This window comes from Puntigrus tetrazona, chromosome 13 (assembly GCF_018831695.1).
Source record: "Puntigrus tetrazona isolate hp1 chromosome 13, ASM1883169v1, whole genome shotgun sequence".
NCBI classification, from domain to species: Eukaryota; Metazoa; Chordata; class Actinopteri; order Cypriniformes; family Cyprinidae; genus Puntigrus; species Puntigrus tetrazona.
The window spans coordinates 14,576,871-14,601,315 of NC_056711.1; the positions used below are offsets into that span (position 1 = coordinate 14,576,871).

The 24,445-nt window shown below is 36.9% G+C and overlaps 1 protein-coding gene across 3 annotated transcripts; it reads right to left on the bottom strand.

Annotated features, from left to right (window-relative positions):
• Positions 1-36: 36 nt before the first annotated feature.
• On the bottom strand, positions 37-23,393 carry syt16 (synaptotagmin XVI). 3 transcript variants are annotated; one of them, XM_043256038.1, is made up of 10 exons: positions 23,161-23,393; positions 18,089-18,265; positions 14,096-14,308; positions 10,802-11,118; positions 9,632-10,072; positions 8,768-8,951; positions 4,643-7,613; positions 2,882-2,972; positions 2,557-2,672; positions 37-2,189 (listed from the first exon to the last, which is right to left on the bottom strand). In XM_043256038.1, the coding sequence occupies exons 1-7, from the start codon at positions 23,171-23,173 to the stop codon at positions 7,300-7,302; spliced, it is 1,659 nt and encodes a 552-aa protein (XP_043111973.1). In that variant the 5' UTR covers positions 23,174-23,393; the 3' UTR covers positions 37-2,189; positions 2,557-2,672; positions 2,882-2,972; positions 4,643-7,299. The 3 variants fall into 3 exon arrangements, with proteins under 3 accessions (XP_043111973.1, XP_043111972.1, XP_043111971.1); XM_043256037.1 differs by lacking the exons at positions 18,089-18,265; positions 23,161-23,393 and adding exons at positions 16,698-17,132; positions 17,567-17,996 and having other exon boundaries at positions 10,802-11,115; XM_043256036.1 differs by lacking the exons at positions 18,089-18,265; positions 23,161-23,393 and adding exons at positions 16,698-17,132; positions 17,567-17,763.
• Positions 23,394-24,445: the final 1,052 nt, after the last annotated feature.

The window sequence follows — 24,445 nt, forward strand, 5'->3', positions numbered from 1 at the left end:
GACTCAGCATATGCTGGAGGAAAAGGCCAATACTGATACATTTTTATGTGCAGATATTTATTTACACAGATAAAGAGAAAGGACTTACTGAAGCATTCAATATTATATTTTTATTTGACTGCAGTGCCATGAAAATAGACAATTCTCATATGCTACTTTTAAATCTTTTGGCAAAATAGCACTAAATTCTCTGAGGAATAGTGTTCTCTTTGAAACAAAAAATAGCTCCATTTCAAAATAAACTGGATATCCATGTCTATGCTTTGAAATGTCCAAAAGATAGCACTCTGAATTTAGATTTCAGTAAATTACATTCAGATATTGAAAAAAAAAATTACAATACACATACAAATGTGCATAAACAAACACACAAAATATTAATAGTAAGAGTACCAGTCATTATCAACCGTACCAAAATATTTTTGCACAACTTTGCCCGTTTAAAAAATGTATGTAACCAACATAAGAGACAAGTGCACAGCGATATGGGACGAGAACAGGATCATCTGAGGTTCTGTTTAAGAGTGAATGGTGGATTTTACACTACATTGAGCATGTATACCTTGTTTTCCCCCGTTAGTCATAAACCGTGGGTCCGTGCACTGAATGCAGGCCATTGTTATGAGATATTCTGACACCCACATAGCTAGGGTTTTCAGATTCAAAGATTATAGAGCCAGAAATGTTGCGTGTGCGAGCGTGTCATTTAAAACTCAGTATACTGGCCACACAAACTGGACAGAGAACCTAAATTTGTTACAATATACAAATGAGTGTAAAACAGCATTATAAACGGCAGGTAGTACAGTTGATTGAATGAATTAACCAAAAAAGGTCTATGTGGCTGAGTATTCATCGCCATAACACTAGATGGCAGAGTCACCTTAACATAACAGTTTCTGCCAAAAGCCATGAAAGGCTGTATGCAATGAAAACGCAGGTAGCAAATGCAGTAAATTGTTTTGTTTACATTGTGAAAGCTGCATGTCAGTACACTCTCAGAAAAAAAGTACAAAGCTGTCGGACAGGTGGTTCTCTAAAGTACAAAATCTAAAAGGTACATCTTTGTACAGTATTTACCCCAAATGGTACATGTTAGTATGTTAAATGTGCATATTAATACGTTTCGAAAGGGTACTTCATGATATGGTGACAGTTTTGTACTTTTCTTTTTTTTTGGCTGAGAGTGAGACCCTGTTTAAACCAAAAAACAAAACAAAAACAAGGCCTTGAAAGATAATTTTCGCTTCTTATTTGCCCTTACATTTTCCTGTTTTTTTTTTTATTATTATTTTTTTTTTTGTTAAAGGTACAGAAACTTGTTTAAAAAAAATAATAATAATTTACTAGTTTGACATCAGTAGCCACCTACACAAAAAATTCCATTTCACAGCAATGAAGCTTTAGTAAAATCACCCCATCCTTAGGAGCAGCCAGGACTTTGACACTTACAATAAATGTTTTTTTTTTTCTTACAACATAATATAACAACCACAAGGTGCATGGCTTTTCATTTGCCTTTTTTATCCCTGAAGACAGTGCTTAAGATTATAGCTCACTCAAGCAAATTCATGAAAACGAAATGTCTGTGGTCAAAGTTCATATCAACAGAGCGAGGCAGTGATAACGAGATGATGTCTTTTTCCGGTTGAAAAAAACGCACCCTGATATGGACAGACACCTGTCACATCACAAACCGCAGAGCTCACGCTCATGAGCAAAATCACGAATGCACGCAAACCCGAATTCCTTTCTTTCTTAATGCTGGCTCCCGGAAATCAGTCGTAAACATTTGGACAAATCCCCTGCATGTGTGCGATGACGTCTTATCCTTTATCATCCAAATGATAGAGTAGCACTGAAGCTCCATGATCGGGAGGCAGGGTGTGGCAGCTGCCCAGGCCGCAGATGCACGAGGCTGGGGAGGATGAGTACGGTAGCAGCTTGTACTGCTGGAACTCCTGGAGCACCACCTTCAGTCTCTTCCGCCTCCTCTCCGTCTCCTCCTCCTCTTCCTTGTCATCCCTCTGTTTCTCTCTCTCCCTCTGGGATTCGTCCAGGTGGATCTTGCGTAGCAGGTTGTTGATGAGCACGGAGCGGCGGAGGTAAGCTTCGGGGTCGTCTAGGAAACGCAGCTTCTGCAGAGACAGGCGTAGGATGCAGCTGCGCTCCTCACGCAGGATCAGGTGCTGAGGAGAGACAGTCGGAAGATGACAGGTGTGAAGACATGAGACAAAGACAAAAAATCAGTCTATCTATCTATCTATCTATCTATCTATCTATCTATCTATCTATCTATCTATCTATCTATCTGTCATCCTATCTATCTATCTATCTATCTGTCTATCTATCATCTATCTGTCTATCTATCTATCTATCTATCTATCTATCTATCTATCTATCTATCTATCTATCATCTTTTTGTCTATGAAAACTTTTTTAAATGTTTGATAAAACTTTTTTTAATGTAATATTTTGCTGATTAAAAATAAAAAAAAAAAAAAAAAAACATGAATTCTATTTCAGTGAATTGAATTCGAGCACATTGACACTTACTTTTTGTAGATATCCATGTAGGCTTCCCTGAACATCCTCCTCTTCCGCATATTTCCGCTTAAAGTAGGCGACTTTCGACGTTGTTGACCGCTGAGGGCACTCTTAGAGGAAAGACCCTGCAGGCCAGCACACAGGGATTTTTGTGAAAAACATGTCTTTGCAACTGGATGGAAATCTCTTTTTTTTTCTATTTCTTACTGTGAAAGACGGTTCAACATAAAACAATTCCATCAGTGTAAATGTGTCCCCACACTATGCCTAAATGGATTAGGGTAGACTAGAGTGTTATGTAACAAGGTCTGTGTGTGTAGTGTGTATTAATTACCTGAGAACTGCTTCACGCAGACACAATCACACACCTCTCTGACAAATCCTCTATTCACCTGAGACTTCTCCCTCTGGCTCACACACATTGCCTGAAGTAGAGACAGAGAATCGTTTAATGGCCCTTTCTCGTTTCTATGCGTTTTCAGGTTAGTATTATATATGCGTGACAGCTAGCCCCGAATCTTTATTGCATGCATAAATGACTGTATTTCGATCTCAGAAAAGCGAATCGGAAAAACAGAAAGTCGGATAAAAACTGTTGCAGTAAATGTAATGGCACCAGCGGGCAGCCGTGCTGTAGTCGCACGCCACTGTGTCTCGCTGCTGTGTAATTCAGCGCATTTTGATTTATCGGGTTCAAAGAAACGTGTCGCGTGCTGCCAACACAGCGGTGCCGCGCGCTCTAACCGTGGGTGGCTGGATTAGTGTGGGCTGCGTGTGAGTTTGTGTGCGCTCGAGAGAGACAGAGAGAAACCGTAAAGCCAAAGAGGTATTCATCTCCACTGTACTTTCTGTATGTAATGCGATTCATTTCGGTGACTGCGTTTTGTGCAGTTCTAAATATATAGGTCATTGATTATTAAACATTTGAAACTATTTCAAAACATTTTTTTGTTTCTATTGACAGATGGTATAACGTCACACGATGCCATTAAGTTCATATGAAGACGATTCTGAAATGTGCAATTATGCGCACGCACACACACACACACACACACACACACACACACACACACACACACATATATATATATATATATATATATATATATATATATATATATATATATATATATATATATATATATTAATGTATATATTTTATTATAAATACTTTTAATATATATATATATATATGTATATATATATAGCTTTTATATATATATATATATATATATATATATAATTCTTATATTAGCTTACTTAAGTGTCATTAATTATCCGTATTGATATTATTATTGTTTTATATTTAATTTAACATTTACTTATGTAATTTATTTTTTTCCTGTTCGATTTATTTAAAGCAATTCACACACACACACACACACACACACACACACACACACACACACACACACACACACACACACACATATATATATATATATATATATATATATATATATATATATATATATATATATATATATATATATATATATGCACACGCACACACTTAATCTTACTTAATCTTACACAAAATGCACAACAAGATTAAGTATTGAGCTGGTCATGTGATATGTGATCCATTCATTACATGCAAATTAAAATCATATTTAAGCATAATTTGACTGGAAGTTTCATGTTTCGTTATTATCTTCAATGTACTAAACAGTTTCAAGAAAAGCCAGTGCTTTTTTGAATTGCTCCGTAAAATACTTTTACATTTTGCTAAACATTTTACAATTATCTAAACCAATACACCAATGAATTAAAATATTTTTTACAGTATTGCAATGTAGGCTAAATACGTCCTTTACAGCAGCATTTTACTTTTTTTTATGCTGTGGGCTACGATGCAGCAGCCACTCAACTGTCACGCTAATGAATGAATCACAGAACGCGCATTTTCCAAAAAATACAAAAAAATCAGATTCAAACTGGAAAAAGGGTCTGTTACGTATAGCACCATTATGTAATTGCATCTGCTATGTCTAAAGAGCAGATAGAAAATACAGTATGGTGTTTTAAGTACGCTCGCACAGAAAACAAACAAACCACACAAATCTGTGCGATTAACAGAGCTAAATGATCCTACCTTATTTCTAAAGCCACATTAACAGTCCCCGCACGCGCGTTCTTCATCAAACCAGAGGCTCAAAACAGCTCATACTGCGCCGAACTTAGCCGCTTTCAGCTCCGCGTGAGCTTGACGCTTCGCCCCCAGATGTCGAAGTCTTGGTTTTGATATAATCCCTGTAGTATTCGGCTCACTCTCGGCTCTTAAAATATCCCCTTTCTGTGCAGCGAGCAATAACAGACTGCACCGGCCGCCGATTGGTCGACGCTGAAACAGATGTTTCCTGTTGCTAGGAGAGTCACTAGGCAATGATGACGCTCCAGCATCAAACTCCATTCTTCTCGCATCCTCAGCTGCCGCGTTTCCTCCTCTCTCTTCTTGCTTATTTCTTAACATATGGCTTATCTCTGAAGAACCGGTTTTACTTTTGAAAGCTTTTATTGCTCATATGCTCCTGCGGCGTATCTCTCTGACATTCATTAGCACGCGGTATGCCATAGATTGAAACCTTTTAAACGGGTAAATGATCTTTTAACCTCACATCTCCGAGCTTAATTATCTCCTTCGAGCATAAGCGATTCTTCCACTCCAATACGCAAACATTACACGACGGGAAAATTAAAACAAACTCTTCTGGCAAACAGTTTCAGATACTTTGTCAGTCTGATCAACATATGACATGATCATATGGTTGGTTAACTGTACATTTTTCAGCGCCAGTAGTACCTAATTTCACAGTTTAATGCATGATCAGCGTAACAAAACAAATTTATTGCTATTCTTAATAATAAAAAAAATCACATTTCCAGCAAAAGTAGTGTATTACGGATGTCTTTAATGATAGACAAAAATATATGCATTTATCTCCAAAAACCACATTGTATTTGAATGCATGCAAAACAGGCACTACTGTTTTTTAAAACACTGTGGTCCATGCGTCTGTAATGTTACAGAGTTTTCCATGCTAATCTCCAACATCATTGGCTATAAATTAAAATCCATACAGGTTTGACGAGATCAGGCACTTTATATATGCATAAAGCATTACAGGCATGCATTACAAAAGAGTTTCAATGTCATAAGGACGGTGTTAAGATTGTCTAAGGGTTTTCTTGGACATGCGTAAGTGTCTGTGCTCTGACTACAGACGATTTTTGGTAAACAGGATCGGTCTCTTTCCAAGCAATTACAATGAACGGGCACTGGAGCTTTCAAGCTTCAAGCAAAATAAATTCATGAGCACCAAAAAAATAGCGCTCATGACTTGGGCGCTATGCTCTAAGCCGTCTCAAGCCATACAATAGCTCTGTGAGAGGAACAGGCTGAAATGTATTTAATGATAATCTCCAGCTCTGCTAGGCATTTATGTTTGAGTAACCGATTCACATGGATTTGAGAAACAGATCAGTCTCTTCAAATGAATCATTCACACCATTTTTGTGAACTGTAACACTGAACTAAACTGCGAGAAAGGATTCCGGCATGGAAGATCAATAATAGATGTCAACATTTTTGTTTAAAACTATTTTTTAAAAGTCTTCTAAAAGAAGATTGTGTTTAAGCGCAATAAGATACGAAAGAGACTGACATGCCATTTGACAGATGCTTTTCGTGTGTGCGCTTCAGATGTATGCACTCTGAAAATTGTATTTATGAAGTTCAAACTGATATGGTTTAAAACACATTTTAGAGGAATAGACTTGATAATCAAAACCAAACCGGTGGTTTTTAGCAGAGTATCTGAGGAACAAACTGCAAAGGCATTGCTCTATTCTGTAAAAGGGGGCAGGTACATGCATGAAAACAGAGCGTTTCTGATTCGCTCAAAGCAGACTTTTTGAAAATGAAAATTATCTGTGGGGTATTTTGAGATGGATCTTCCCAGACACATTCTGGGGACACCTGAGGCTTAAATATTGTAATTAGGGACATAATAGGTCTCCTTTAAATCCTGGCCAGCAACAGTCCTCATTCACTGAAATTACTAAAAAAGAGTTTGAACTACATCTTAAAGTCATCTGCTTATTTCTCTCATTCTGATATGAATAGGGGTAAATTGTAAACTTTTAACAGCATCTATTCTCATAACACTGTCCGTGAGTTTGTGACTTTACATTACAAGATATTTTGATGTAAAATGTAATAAAAAATGTAATAAAAAAAACAGCTTCAGTGTCATCAGTAGGAGAGCATGAATGAAAGTGCACGTGTTCAACTAACAGTTTTCTGCTCATTACACATTTGGTCTCACCAAAACTGTTTCTGGTGTTCAAGCTTAAAATGATCCGAAGAAAGGCATTTAATCATTTCAAATCAATCCTCCATTCATGAAATCGCTAGGCGACAATCACCGTGGCTCGGGCTATAATGCGTTTTGATTGGTTGCTGCTGGAGTTGAGAGAGTAGTCTGTATATTACGCCATGAAGTCATTTCCTGGTTACCAGATAAGAGGCTGTATCAAGTACTCTCAGGGAGAAGGAAAGTGGCGTGTGGGTGTTTCTTTGTGTTTGTATGTGCTTCCAAGATTTACATGCCTTATCTTTGATACTGTTAAAAGTGCTTGTTCATTCTGGTTTTTGTGGGTATTTTTGGCCTTGGCTTTCACCTTCTTCCCAAAGGAAAATCCAGCTGAATGCAGTAGGTATGAGTGATCAGACTTCTATCTCTCTATCCTCTAAGCTTCCAGTAGTGTGTGCCAGCGGCAGACTTGTTGGTTTCCGCTCTCCTTCATGTCCTGCCAGTGAAGAAGTTCCTCCTCACCGCTGCTGTTCTGGCCCAGAGCCACCCAGCCAATCATCTCCTTGCGCTTCATGTTCCGCCGATTGTAAATGGAGACCATTAATGTGACGTCTGACAGTTGGAACAGCGCCACCTGGAAGACAAATGTCTCCTTGAAGACAGGATTCGGCTGACTGCGACGGATGGACGTCTTACAGCGGGATATCTCCTGTCCCATGGAGTTTAACAGAGTGAGCTTACCAAATGTATCTGAAAGAAAAAAAAGTTTCATTCCATCTTCTCCCAGTGATCAAATGGTTATCTGTGAATTTGTATTAATTTATATTAAGAAGCACAACTGTTTTCAACATTGATAACAAGGAGAAATAATTAGAATCATTTATAAAGGATCAAATATAGGTGTATATAGAGTTTGTTTTCTCATTTGAACATTTTTGGAAAATTCAGAAAATTTGGATTTAAAAATTTAGCATTACATCACGTGCCAATAAGAGTCCATAATAAGGTTTTCCACAGTGAAAGAGTCATCCTATTGTCCTTTCACATCAAAGTCCACCAACATATATGCTTAGAACAGTTTTCACATGTGAATGAAGCTATGCATATTTCTCTCCTGATTCAGACAAATCAATTTTAAACCAGAAGCAATGACTTTAAGTGGAACTGTGTGGATTACTTGTGGAATATTGTAATGTTTTTATGACCTGTTTTTATCAACTCTTTGTGATGGTACCCATTCACTGCAGATGATCTTTTTGTTAGCAAGAGTTAAAGTAGTGCTCCAAATCTGTTTAGATGAAGAAACTCATATATATCTTGGATGGCATGAGACAGGCGAGTACATTTTCAGCAATTTTTGGGTGAAACATTAAGAGAAATAATAAAAAAAAGAACTGACCCTAATGGTAGAGTAGATATGTAAAGTAACATATATAGATTTATTTTTGGACTAAGCACAAATCTGTGATACAGCGTTATATCGCAGTATATGTTTGTGTGCATGGATTTCTTCAGCAGTGACTCATCGAATTGATGAGAGATGTGTGAGAAAAAGATCTGTGACTTTGTGATTGATTAAATGCCCTGTAACTCCATTTACCGAGGAGCATCATTGTGAGTGACTGTGACAGATTAATAGTCATCCAAACAGCATGAACTCTAAAAGCCTGATGTTTGACCCGCAACACAATGTGTGAGGACGACGCATTCAAAATGTGCCTGTACAAATGTGTGTTTTAGCAGCTTGTTCGCGTAGAAAGGATTTATAGCAGTACATTTACTCTGAATCAATATCAGACGGCTTTACTAAAGGTTATTTGCTCGAGAGTCACTCCTGATGGTCTAATGATGCCTGTGAATGTGTTTCTGAGCCTCTGTCAGTGTGAGTGGGACAGTGTGTTTACCTGGAGGTCTGTTGAGAGAGAAGTTACGGAAGTGGCTGCCTTTAATGATCTCTACAGACAGTCGTCCTGTGGTGGCGTTATATGATAAACCCAGCAGTAGTTCTGGGTTTCCACCGTGAGACACAGAATGACTGGAGGAAGCACTGTCACTCTGAGCGCTGAAAGACACCTGGGAGTCTACTGTCTGCAGGGAAGGAGATGACAACCTAATTAGCTGGTGTTTACATCGTACATCAGGTGTAGTTCTACATAGCTTTTCAACATAAAGACACTGAACTATTTCATTATGCTAATTGGCATTTCTTTATAAATATTTGTGAAATGTACTAGTTTGGCATTAAAATTGTTTTTGAATAAATTCTAGCTATTTTTTTTTAATGTACCTTTTAAAAAAAACTGAATACCTTGAACATATGACCACAAAACCTTATGTAGCGCAGGTATATTTGTAGCAATAGCCAACAGTAAATTGTTTTGGGTCAAAATCAGTTTTTCATTTATGCCAAAAACCATTATAAAATATGGCCGTAATTTTCATTTTTGGGTGAACTATTCCTTTAAGAACTTATTTGATATATTCGGCTTTGTTTTGCACAAAATAAGTATTCTTTGCTAAGATCTTAATTTGGACTACTTTAAAGGTAGCATTTTTGTATTTGAAAAAGCATTTCAGAAGCTGTCTGGACATCTATGCAAAATTATCTAAATGTATCTGTTCACTTCAGCCTTTAATAATAAAGAAAATGTACGCTAAAAATATTTGTGTAGTTTGTTTTACTATTTAAACTATTTTCACTACAAAATAGTTGTTAATTTTTGTCAAATAATTAGAAAAATAAATACAATCAAAGCACAAACACACACCTTGAGATTACTACGTGGCTCCAGGACCAGCGTGACCTGGAAGCGTCCCATGTGTTTCAGCCTGCTCAGCTTGTACATGGCCTCTCCCATCATCCTCTCCCTGTTCATCTTCCCCAGCGCATACAGGCGGAACCGCAGCGCAGAGGAACCCAGATCCCCCGGCTCTATATGCGAGAACCGGAAAGTCTCCTCAAACCTGGGCATGGAGCCTTTCTGCACGGCCGTCTTGTGCCGCTGTCGTTTACCAGGTAACAGCACCACGTGCACCTGCCAGGAGTCCATGCCGCTCCGTGCCTTGTCTGGAATGCCTTGAGCCATTATCACCGTGACCAGGAGCCTGTGCGTTTCAGCCCGATAGTCGAGGGCAATTATGAGATCGCCACATTTTGAGATATGTCCACGAGGGGAAGCACTCAAAGGGTGGGATGGAGATTGCTCATGCTGTTAGAGAGGAGAAGCTCATTTGCATATGTAAACACAAACATGATCAACGCATATGTAAACATACAGATCTAACACACACAACCTCCCACACCTCTCCGAACGGATGAGGAAGATTTTACTGCGATAAACTAATACATAAACACAAGGTGCTTCCATTAGCAACTGCTATGAGTGCCACAGAGCACAAATGACTTATGAATATTGATTAGAATTTAGTTCTCATAACACTTCTGAAGATGTGGACAGAAATTTTGATGATGTAATTATGAACAGAAGAGGTAAAATATGGTGTAACATATGATAGTAATAATGCACAATGATAAAAAATGTAAAATAAAAAAAGAAGGTTACACCTATTGGTTGCTTATTAGAATGCATATTGCTAGAATATTATTCATTTTTGATTGCTATTAAGCAAATATTAATCCTTTTAACTATTAAATATAATTCAAATGTAACTTTTTTCTGCTTTAATATATGTAAAAATACAGCAACCATTATTCCAGACTTCAGTGTCGCATAATCCTTCAAAAATCATTGTGATATGCAGATTTTTTTTTCAATTTTGAAATGGTTCAAAAATTCAAACAGCATTTATTTCTGTTGTAAGACCATAAATGTCACTTTTGACCATCGTTGCTGAATAAAGCATTCTTAAAAATCTCACTGACCACAGACTTTTAAACAGTGGTCTATATAGAAGTGATCTAGCTCTGTTGAACTCACCTCAGAGCTCCATGTGGAGATGCTATCCGTAGCCTCACTGTTGTCATATCCATGATTGTCGACTGCCAGGCTCTTCTGTGGGGTGTGCCGCCCCACACTGCTCAGACGACTGCCCTCGTCCCTGGGTAGAGCCTCCAGACCGTCTCCTGTGTCCTGGGAGCCCACAGAGATCCGCTCCGCCATCTGAGAGAGGGGGTCTGTGAAGGTCGGGTCCTCAGGAAGGGGACTCTGTGATAACGGGTCTCTTGGCTCAGACCTCACACGTCGCCTGGACGAGAGGGGATCCTCAAAACTTTGCACACTGTTTCTCTCAGCTTCTACATGAAATCAGAATGAGACCAAATTATTTCATACGACTGAATAATGTGCTGCTCAGAAAATTGCTTTATTTCTCCAGAAATAAAAATTGTAACACTTTATAATAAGGTCTTATGTTTTTACAGTTCTTTTGCTTTAGATCATCTAATAATATGAAATCCACAAATAAAATGTTACCGTTTCAACTTCATTCACCTGGAAAAAATATTGATTTGGATATTGATTTTAATCGTTCTTTTTAAAGATTTTTGTTGAAAAAAAAGTTTTCGCTCCCTAGAGTAAATGTTACCATAAAAAACAATAAATAATATGTTAATGTATTTAATTTCTATTTAAAAAGTAAAGAGTGATAAAATAATATGGATTATTCAGGTAATTTATTGTCACACCCCTGGACTGTTATGTGTTTGTTTTCATTCTCCATGACCTAGTTTGTATTCCATGACCTGTTTATTATCATCGGCCATCTTCGTGCGCTACTTTCCCACTCCACAAAAAAGGCCGGACCTTAACAGTAAAGTGAGCTGCAAGTTTCCCCGTGCTTTTATTGTTCTGTTATGAATAATCCTGTTGTCCTCGTCATCCTGCTGGAGCCAAAGTGACTGATCACTACGGAGAGAAACAGAGCTGAGGATCCAACGAGAACCGGGGTGGAGCTCTGCCCACTGCACCAAGTCTGAGGGTCAGCTGTTAATACTTTTGGGGTTGCTAGATATTGAAGAGGACTTAATTGACTGGGAAACTGAACTGGAGTTTGACTTTGGACCCTGTCTGTCGTCGTCCTTCTCCCAAACATCCAGACACCTCCTGAACCTCCTTCCTTTCTACCATCCCATGGAAAACTAATTTTAAAATTTTAATTCCACTGAGTGATTCAAAAAGACAATTATATTAGTAGTAGTTTTTTAATAAGGAAAATGAACAGGACCCAAACACACATTCCCTTAACGTTTAGCAAATGATATTTTATTGACACTCTGACAGATATCATAATTGCAGGACAGAGTCCCTCTGACCAGTCAGGCTCTCCGGAGCAGATAATGATAGTAATTTACGGCTTTAAGTGCTTGTCCTACGTGACTTGTGACTCGTGACTCTGTGAATTTCACTGAATGAAATCTCGATTAAGGTACAAACTGTTCTACTCAGCAGCAGTGACCAATTAATTGCAGGCAAGGCCAGTTACTCTGTTACCATGGTGACCGGAATGACGCTTTTCCATGGCAACTGATGCTGTAACGAACATTCTAAGAAATACAGCTCCATACAGCAAGAATTCAGTGAACAAAAGCAACCAAGTGGAAGCTGTTTTAGTTGAGATTTGTCTAATTGCAATGTAGAGATCAGGGATGTTGACTGAGCATTAGGGGAGTTAACTGTGACTCGACTGGCAGCACATTTATAAATATTTATAAAAGGTGTTTGGATTTGTATTGCATCTACTGAAACATAAGTTAGATGTTGTCTTTACCACAAGGTAGTAAAGTCAGAGTTCAAATATCAAATTGCATGTGTTGGAAAGTCATTACATTGCTAGTTTAATTTTGGGTCTTTAAAACTCTTAAAACAGTATAAATCTAAGCAAAAGTCTTCATTTGATCTCCAAGTAATTACACTCTAAGAGGACTATTAGAGGAGTAATATTAAAGACATTTCATTTGTTAAATTTAAACAAACAGACTTGTTAAAAGAGACCAATATATTCCACAAACCACCGACCAACACATCTTTCCATCAAACGTTAATATTATTATTATTGCTTACATTTATATTATATATTCATATTTTTTATATTTAAATTTAAGTTTTAGTATGTTTTGTCACTTTAATTCACTTTACCTTTATATATATATATATATATATATATATATATATATATATATATATATATATATATATATATATATATATATATATATATATATACACACACATACACACACACACACACACACACACACACACACACACACATACACACACACACATACATATATTTATTTATATTTTGTTTTATTACAACTTTATGTCAAGGTTTTAGATAACAGTTCTAGATAACAATATCACCGTCTAAGGTTACTTGTGTAACCGTAGTTCCCTGAAGGACGGAACAAAGTCTTTAAGTCATTGATTGACATCATGGTGTCCCAGCTTGGAAACCCAATCACCTCTGATCTTGAGAGAAAAGGTCAGTGAGAATCGGTGAGTGTAATTTGCATGGCACTCCCCCATACATACTGGTATATAAGATGGTAGCGTGCAACCACTCGTTCAGGTTTGTGCTGAGGAGCTGAGAGCAACCCGACCATTCAGCGGAGTCTCAAATGTGAGGTAACAGAGGACTCAACGCTCTCCAAGGGGGAATAACTGAAGAATAACAAGAAGGAATGGCGCTGTAAGCTGACACCACACTCACCAATTCTCATTGGCCTTTTTTTCTTAAAATTAAGAGCTGATTGGGTTCCTGAGCAGGACCCCATGACATCAGTCATTGACTTAACGTCATAGTGACTGACTGAAAGGGAACATTTTACCATTTTAATTAGATTTTCATTGACAAAAATCTATCTTAGTTTTTCTCTTATTCAGATGATACAATAAAAGGCCATCTTTTATTCACAATAAAAGAAAAACATTTATTCTCAATCTTTTATCCACACACACACACTCACACACACACACACACACACACACACACACACACACACACACACACACATCCTCAAGTAGAAATGCTTTTAAAACAACCAAATTCCCCTAATCAATTAAATGAATTTGCTTAAATTAATTTTACAGTTCTTCTCTCTAATCCTTGGCTTTAAACTAATGCTATATTAAACAGCAAGAAGCTGCTTCAAAGAGTAGTGAAATATTCAGTGTAGTTAAAATATACTTTATGCGGCTGTCACGTATATCAGAAAAGCATAGCCATTTATATACAAATGTTTCAGTGAACAGGAGAATGTGAGTGCATACCTTCACAGTCAGAAGGCTCTGTGCTTCCTTCTTCCTGGTCAGACAGCAGCCGTTTAAATTTGTGATGTTGCCCTGGTGCATTCTGGGTGTTGAGCTCTGTAACACTCGAACGGAAGCTCTGTGAGCGGGAAACCGAGATCTCAAACTGCTTTGCTAACTCATCATCGCTGTCCGATGAGCTGGAAACCTCTCCATCATCGCCGTAACTATTCACTGCACACAAAGATGGACAAAAAAGGCAAACAACAACACGTTTAAAAAAAAAAGTGCAAAAGTTACAAATTTTATTAAGATAAATGGAAAGAAAATTAATAGACCAATACAGGCCTACCAGCCATAATTCCAAGGCATTGCTATGTAGTTGCTAGGGTGCTCTGGGTAATTGGCCATTGCCATTCCAATACTAGGTGGATGATAGGTTATTGTTAACTAGCTCAAGTGAAAATAGGCTGTGGTCACTTACACAGATATAATATAAACGTGCAATTTCTTTCTAAGATGTTTACCTTCAGAGATATAACACCAGTGACTTTAATAATATATAAAAAAATACAATGGAGTCAATGGTGAGCCAAAACAGCCAGGTTATAAGCTTTCATCAAAATATCTTCCTTTGTGTTTGGCAGAACAAATAAATTGGAGAAAACTAACAAACTACTGGAGGGTGAGTAAATGATGGCAGAATTAAATTTTTTGGGTGAACTATTCCTTTAAAGAGACATATAATGACAGTCAATGGAAATCAGGGCTTTGAGAGTTAAACAAACCCCAACAAATTAAACCCTGCAGTTTATGACAATACATAACGGCTGTTGTGAACTCACTCAGGACAGCTGAACATTACGGTGTATCAGAGGTAAAGCATTATATAAATACTGTTCAGTGTTTTTGCAGGGTTTAATTTAAACTGCAATAGTTTGAGATGAAAATCTTTGTTTGTGTTCTACTGAAGAAACAAAATATCTTGGATGCCCTGAGGGTAAGCAGATAAACATAACATTTTATGTTAAAATTTTATAATTTTTAAAAAAATTAAATATCCCTTTAAATAGTGCAGGGTCAGCCCTACAGAGTATAGATATTTCTATAGGTCTAAGCTGGAAAGATTCTGAACAAACTAACTAACTAACTAAATTAATTAATTAATAGAATAAAACAAGATGTAGACATGTCTGTCATTTAGTAAAGTAACAGTTCTCATTGTCTTAAGACATTTTTTTATATCTTAAAATATTGGCAATTTGAAGAAAGATTAAATGCTTTTAATCTTTTATAATTGCAATTTCTAAATTTACTGTTCATTGTTAATTCATATTTATTCACAGTGCAGTAAGTGCAAAATCAGAGGTAAACTTAGTTTCAAACTCCATACAAAATGTCAATGATTTGGACTCTACAAGGACATTTGCCGCAGTTATTTATAAGCTGTTCTGTTTGAAATGGCACAGCTGCTATGATTGTTCTTATTTCAGATTCATTGCGTAGGTATCATTTATGTTATATCGAATGCACTCAGTGTGTACATTGAGGAAAGCACTTCAGTGTGAGGGACTGGTAACCATGGCAACCTCCTATGCTGCTCCTTACATAGCCACTTGGCCTAATTTGATGTGTGTGTGAGTGAATGATGTGGTGAAATGCAGTGCAATGAATGGAACTATAATGGATAAGAGAGAAAAAGAGACCCAGAGACACTAATTGGACACTCTCTTATGATTAGGTGCATATGGTAGACATGCTTTTCTACACACATTCTACACTGCCATTACAAAATACCAACATTCTTTCTCTCTTACTTCATGAAATATGTGGGGAAAAATGGTAATTGTGGTAAAGTGAATGTTTTTCTGTTGAATTTTTGTTTTAAAAAGAAATAAGTTATTTTAAAAGGCACCTATTATTCAAATTTTTTGAGATATAATACATTAAAATACAGATTTTTTCCCAGGAAAGAAACTCATAAACTATAAGATAACTACAAGCTAAGCATGTTAAGAGTACCATTAGTGGTGTTTATTGACTAGACTATGTACAATTGTATTTGTGTGTGTGTGTGTGTGTGTGTGTGTGTGTGAGTGGGAGTGCACATGGCATGTGTATTTGATATGTGTGTACAGTGTATTCATGTGTAAATGTAATGTCTGTTTGTTTTGAGAGGGTGTTCTCAGTTTGCTGAATATATTAAATATCCAGAAAGATGAAACACGCACGCACACGCACACACACACACACACACACACACACACACACACACACACACACACACACAAAGCTGTGTCTGTGTTTAAAGTCTTTCCAAGCAACTGAATTTCTCAGAAACTGTTTTGTACAGCTTCAATGGAATAATGATCTGACACTGGAAGCCCTAAATGGTGCATTTAAAACTTAAGTGGACTGAACAATCAAAGGTATAACAACTTTAAGACGCTAACAAACACTAAAATTGAAGCTACCAGTCAAAAACAGGCAACAAAACCAAACATGTAACCAGTTTACAAGAAGAACAGATCCAGCTGTGATTTTTAAACTGAAAGGATAGATGGCAGCCTCAACAAAAATGGACCAAAAGATGAACCAAGCCAACTTCTAACCCACATCTTACCAGCATCAGAGCAGCGTGAAGCCAGCAGACTCCTGCTCTCCAGCTCATCTGTCTCTTCGCTGATGGGAGTCAGACGTTCGAGAGAGGGGGCATAATCAAACCTGCAGCCCTGACCTCGCAGCCCCAGCTTCTCCTGTGGATCCACTCCAGATCCATGAACAGCCCTCAAGTGCTGCTCCACCTCTGAACTCTCACCTTTCACTGAGACCTCAGAGTCAACAGCTTCGTTTTGGCCGAGGTGGCGGAAGCCATTGGAGAAAGCATCTGAAATCTGGGTGATCCATGAAAAGAAGGCTGGGATACCTGCCTGGGGAGCCTCTGCCATTCCATCAGATTTCAAAAAAGTTTTCCCCAATACATTTCACTGCAGCTCAAACAGTCTATCAGTGCATTTTCAGATGCACAGGAGGCCCACTGAATTCCCTCATGTTGTTACTGTTTTAAAAACAAAATCAACAGAGCTTATACAGCATATATTTACTTCTATAGTGCATCTAACTACCACAGTTTACACTAAATGTAACTGCCATCAGCTATCTGATGAAAACTGTTCTAAATAACACAGCTTACACTTGTTTTAAATTTTGTACAAAACCAATAAGACCATTTTTTACCAATATCTACGGAAGCCTATTTCTACTTTTTACTATTTTGTCTGAATTATTAAATTAGTAAAAAGATACAATCAGTCATTCTGATTTAGTTTTAGTTTGAATATCCATTTTCAATTTTAATATGAAATGGATATTCAATTTGAATTTGCAAAGACAATTAAATGTCAAATTCCAATAACTTTAAAACAATCTCAAATATCAGCCAATAACTCGTATGGTACGGATATATTGTGCATCGCTAGTACAAACACTTACCAGCACGGCTTCCTCAAAAGACAACCAATTACTCCATATAGCAAACCTTCATCCGAACCACTTCACCCTAAGCATGCCGTTTAACTAGCTAGTAGATATCTCATAAGACAGACAGACCGAATGTTTACTAAAGGAGCTGCTTTGAAATACCACAGCAGAACTTCCTCCAACACCCAGCTGATATTCTGACTGTGCAATGCGCGTATGTGTGTAATGTGTGTCTAACCAGAAAGTGCAGCGTTTACTCACAGGTGAGTATGTGTGTGCATGTCTGTTTGCCAGGAATGAATAGACATAGGGACAGCCCACAGATCACACAGAGCTGTGTGTGCTTGACTGCACATAACATACAGATAATTGGATCCCAAACTCTGCCTCTGTCTGCCATTGCTCATCAAACAGACTACTATTATATTCGCTTCGTAAATAGGATAAAGCGCCTTAGCGATAAAGGTCACTTTTGGCAAAAAAAGAGCAAAAGAAAGTCAGCCAAAAATGTCTGTCTGAAACAATAGTACTCACCGAGTCCCTGGTGAATGCCAGCGCGGTCTCTTCGCTTGCGCCGGCTGTACTGCTCGAGGCACGGCAGACCTCCGACGCGAGCGAAACAAAGCTTCTTATTGATAAAGAGGAAGAGTATGGCCAGCAAAACGACAAAGATGCCCACGGCTGACAGGAAGCCCACCGCCTCAGGAGTGACTGTTGATGGAACAAATAAAGTAATTATATTACGTTACCTCATGTCATTCCATACCTACATGAATTTTTCTTCTGTCGAACATAAAAAGGCATTATATTGAATGTTCCTATTAACTTCCATTGTATGGACAAAAAAATACAGTGGACGTACACAACGTAAACATTTGGTCATCAACATTTTATCTTCCACAGAAGATAGAAAGTTATACAGGTTTTAGAACAATATGAGTAAATGACGACATAATGATATTACCTTTTTGTAGACATTTGGGAGGGTTTAAAATGCTCGTGGGGACATTTCGGTCCTCACAAATATATGTAAACGTCCCAACCCGCAACCCGTTGAATGCAGACGCCATTATAATATTACAGAGTAGCTTTATGCTTTAACATTTTTACACGTCCTGGTATAAAACTGATACCAAATAACCCAGAAGACTTTGCAATTTCGCAGTTCCTAGAATAAACCGTGAGGCTAACGATGTCTTTGCAGATACATTTTATTTAGCCCACACTGTCAGGCACACGACTGAATTCATCTGGCACTGCACTCTCCAAATTATTTCTCAGCACTATTACTATATATAGACACACAGCATCAAAACAATTCCATTCTAATAAATGTAAAATTAGTAATTTGATGAAATATTATTACTCCGGTCTTCAGTGTCACATGAACCTTCAAAAAAATCATGCTATGCTGATTTCGTATTATCATCAGTGCTGAAAATAATTATAAATAACAATGAATTGTGATCATCCTTGCTGAATAGAACTACTGTATATAGATAAACTACAATAGATTTTGTTTACATTTTGTAACAGTATATGGAGTAGGTTGTAATTGTGATATAAATAGCTGATTGAATTAAATTTATTACAGCACTGCTCAAAACAAGTTTTCTGAAACAGAACAAAACTCATAATCAAATGTATTAGCAGATGACAGTTTATATAGGTTTAGTTAGTCATATTGCTCACCGCTGTAATATATTTTCATTAAAAGGGAATGTGTTGACTATAATAGGACTGATCTCAGCCTGGTAGAAAACAGCCCTGCAGCAGACAGAGAGAAACCATGACCTCGTATTCAACACATCATTATCAAAGCTTTGAAGTGAACACTTCAAGTGTAAAATGGACCATTAAGTTGCATAAGAGTGAATATTTCACAGAGTCTAAGAGGGCAGGCACTTCTGAGCGTGTGTTTACATGTGTGTGTTGAATGAAAGGTTGAAGCTGAACACTATTATGCTGAACCATCTAATCTGCACCTACACACTCACACACACACACACACACACACACACACACAAGCCAACTGCACAGTCACAGCTGTCACTGCGATAAACACAACTACTGTACCACTCACACAAACGAGTGAGAAAAACAGAAGCAGAGATAAATACGGCTATAAAAACAAGAACGAGAAGAGAGCAAGCCACCACTGGCTTCCTTTGCATAGAAAAGAGCAACATGAACATTCTGCTGCACGTCATTTTTCGTGAAAGTCGATCACACAGGTTTGGAACGACATTAGAGTGAGTGAAATTACAAAAGAATTTTAATTTTTCGGCACGAACTATTCCTTTAAGATCCAAGCGAGATTACATGCACTGCTGCACAGGGCTGTGAATTTCTTATCCAAACACTTGGCCGTGCTCTCTGCACTCTTCTACGTGCGCAAGCAAGAACACACTGACCTTGTAAGCACAGAAACACACTTTCACACACACCCACATGGACCTCTGTACTGCATGAGCAGGATGGTTTCCTTGGAAACAACTCAAGCATTCTGTGAGGAGTGATTTGTGCATGGCTTTGTTCACATAAACACACATGCTTTCACGTTGCCATGGATTTTCCATTCTTGAGTGTACAGAGTACATATATTAACTCTACACATTATCTAACATCATTACACCATTATTGATTGCTAACTATTATCCAAAACAAGTAAAATGTTGAACTCATACAGTCATAAGCACAAAACGGTCACAACGGGAGTACTCTTTTAAAATATTACTAATATACACAATTCATGTATTTTTTAAGGTACTAATGCGTACAATTTAGGGATAAAAATGGTACAACGGTGTACATTTTAGCTTTTGTATCTTAAAGGGACAGCTTTGTAGCTTTTTTTCAGAATTAGTGAATAAAAAATGAATTGTGTTGCTAAACAAGACGAAAAAAGATATAAAGGTTAGATGGAAAAAGACAAACCGTTGTTTTAAAACGACATAAAGTTCTTGGCATGCCTAATAATGGCAGAACATCTCCATCTAGTGGTCATTTGTTAGAACTGCATCATATTACAGCCTAGCTGCTTAGACTTCAGCAACAACTAATCAAAAAATGTTAAACAGTTAGATTTTATAATTGCTAATTTTTATTTAAATATGTTTTTATTTATTTTTTAAAAATAAAGACAATATAACATATATGCGCATAAACATACCACATTTACTTGCTCATTAGATATGGAAGAAGAAAAAAAATTAGAAAAACTTTGAATGATGTGCTTAAAGCCTTTGTGAAGTGAATCTATCTAGTGGCAAAAAGTCTGAAAGTCAACATTAAGGGTTCGCCATCAGTTAATTGGTACAGGATGTCGCCTCTCTCCATTTCTGCAGTACGCTTCCTGTCAGGCTCTAACACCCTTCCTGACATCTGAAAACTTCTCAAAATCCACTATATTCTAAACATAAAGGCACCGACTCTTATTTCCTATCCACAAAATCTAATTTCCTGGACAGAAATGGAGTGAACAAAGCTGCACAGAGAGGAAAAAAAAACATGCTTCAGACATCAGCTGACAGGACAAGCGTCGATGGTGCCATTTTAAACCCCGAAATTGCTGATTTTACACTGTTGGCAAATTGTTATATACACAAAGCACGCAAAATATGTTTTTCTGTATCCTCCTTTAAATCACAAACCACCAGAGATTATATAGTCACCCTGTCATGCTCTAAAAAAAGGCAGAGGTGTGGAACGAAGACACAGGTAAATGAGAATGAATCACTTTTTAAATAAGGGAGGGTTGGGTGAACTTCAAACAAATTAAAAGCTGATAACAGAGGCTTTTGATTCTGAATGTTCATGACTTGCCATTTCCCAGAAACTGTCTTGTTCATGTCTGAGAATATTATTAGTTCTATATTATTAGAATGGATTGCAGCAAGACTCTGGTCTTCAACCATTAAACTAATGATATTATAGGTTAATATTTTCATCTGCGCGATCTAGAGATAACTATTAAACTCGTGCAACGGGAGCTAAAAGTGAAAGAGTTACAATCTCATCCTGGTTATATAAAAAAAGCCTATGTAGTAATCGTAGGGTAAATATATTACTAAAATAAAATATTTATTAGGCCTCCAACTATAGAACTGAAATCAATAAGAGAACCAATTTATTATTACTAATTTATTAAGTGAACTCCACCATTACTGAATATGGGAGACCAAATCTCTATTTCAGTCTCAGTTTGAGATGCTTCTACAGACTTTGACAAAGGGATATTTCACTGAAAAATTTAAATTCTCTGAAATCTAGCTTTTTAACTCTGCATAGACAGCAATGTGACTGACACGTTCAAGGCCCAGAAAGGTACCTTCATTTTATTTTATGCAACGAAAACAAAAATAATGACTTGTAATAGCTTGCCTTTTTCTGATGTTTTATTGAGTGCACTTGTTTAACCAGAAGCTAGCACTTTATGGAAAATTATTTCCTATGCTCCCTATGCGCACCTGAGATCTACATGCAAAATAAACCAGTACGCGTCATTACAGAACTTTTTAATGATTTATTAATCAAACTATTTTTAGTAGTTCTGCATTTAGCACACAGTTGATTTAGAAAATGAAGGACTTTCAGCGCGGGCAAAAATCAACATTTTCCGAAGGTTTATTTTTATAGCCTATGATTAACAAACACATTGTTGCACAATCTGCCACTGGCACTGATAATCTTCAGTTAGATGGACATATTCGACTCAAATCTATCTCAAAAATTAAGCTTCTTCAAACTATGCTTCACGCTAAAATATTCATGACATCTTCTGTATTAAAGATAAGGGCCTTGAACAACCTTAAAGCTGATTTTAGTGTAAGTGTATTGATGTGTATTTATTTTTTCGTTATTAAAATAGTCAATTAGCCATTACATTTAAACTTGCAAGAATAAAAATACATTTATTTCTGAATTTAAATTCTAAAATACTACAAGTTAACAAGTTCAGTCTATATAACTATATATATATATATATATATATATATATATATATATATATTAATTCTATACATGTTCTATATTTCTTCAAAGTTGTTCAAAGGGGGTATTGTTCTCTAAATTGCTGTCATTGTAATGCCACTTAAACAAAATGTATTAGAAGAAACAATCAAAATTATTTAATTACGATTTAAAAAAAAAAATAAGATAATAATAATAATAATATATATATATATATATATATATATATATATATATATATATATATATATATATATATATATATATATATATATATATAATGTTTTTAAAAAACATTTTAAAGATGCTACAATCTGCAGATAAGGAAATAAACCGCAACACTATAGCAATAGACAGAACATGGATTATATAAAGCGTCGCTTGAAATTCTCCAGGCGTGTTTATAATGGTTTGAATGAAATGTCAGTTGTTATAATGTCATGTACAGTAGAGAAGATGAACCCCTCTGAGATGATATGACTGATGATAATGATGCTGGCAAAATTCATCGCTGAGCCCTGCAGCAAAATCAGCCAAGGAGCTTTCATAAACATACTGATAGTGTGTATAGCTATTTTTGATCGGGAATGAATTCAAAGGTTTCTATAAATCGTTTAAAGCAGCGCGATACTTACTATCTGATGCCATGGTCGCGTTGCACTGAGCCAGCGGCGTCAATCGCCCGCCCTATCGATCAACATCGATCGATATCTTCCAGAGGTATAAACAAAGAGGCTCGACGACCTGTCCTTCTTCCCGTATCGGTCCGTTTGTCCCCATCAAACCTGCTGGAGACGGAAGAGAAGCCCACCGAGGACACACTGCTGTCGCGGCCGAGCACGCGGGCACGCGGGCATCTGGACTAGAACGCGCAGCGCGCTCGCTACGCTCTGCAGCATTGACCTCTAGAACCTTATTGTTTGTATAAGTGTATGCCATATTAATTTTTCGCATATAGGGCCTATAATTTGGGTCTCATCAACTTTTGTGTACTAGAGGTTGATTTTTATTTTTGCTATATGAAAACCATAACAAATCTGCCATGAAAACGTTGCTTTACCACATGCGCTTACCTTTTTTCATATATGAACCATCAATCCTAAAATGTGTGTTTCTTTAACTTGTGTGTGCCAGGGGAGATTTTTATCTTGGTAAATAAAAACCACAATGAAACCTTTTACCATATTCTGCAACTTTCCCCCCCCAGTTGGACTAGACTTTCGGTCTTATATACAAAGAAAAACAACAAAACAAACCAACTATAAAACTGACTACATTGTGAAACCATTTACAAGTAACAATTTACTAAAACTGATAATTGTGTGCATGTTTGATCGAATATTACTGTACTTGTTTGCCAAAAGTGAGACAAAACCATGCCTAAATTACTGAATTCTTTTGTGAACGAATATACATTTTGTTACAGGAGGAAGTAAATAAAGCAATAAAGTGTTAACACCATATACCATACAAACATCAGTTTGTCAGTTGAGCAACACTGAATAGTTTTGAATTTACTAAAAATAAGTATAACTACTATATATATACTCTCAGATCATGCAAAGCTGCTGAAGTTAGTTGCTAAAAAACTCTTTTTTAAATATAATAAACAGGGAAGAAGTTGATTCACTCACACACACACACACACACACACACACACACACACACACACACACACACACACACACACACATATATATTATTCGCACTAATTTTACAAAACGCAACACTGAACCTACACTGTATCCGTGTCTCATGTTCCCAGCATGCATACGGGGAAAAATCTAATCTTTACGTGCTATCAGTCACTATGATTTAGATGTCTTGAATTCATCTTAAAAGCTACGGCCTATTAGGTGCAAACAACATCAATCTTGACTGTCCCGCAGATGTAAATTATCAGGCGACTCCACGCTTTGG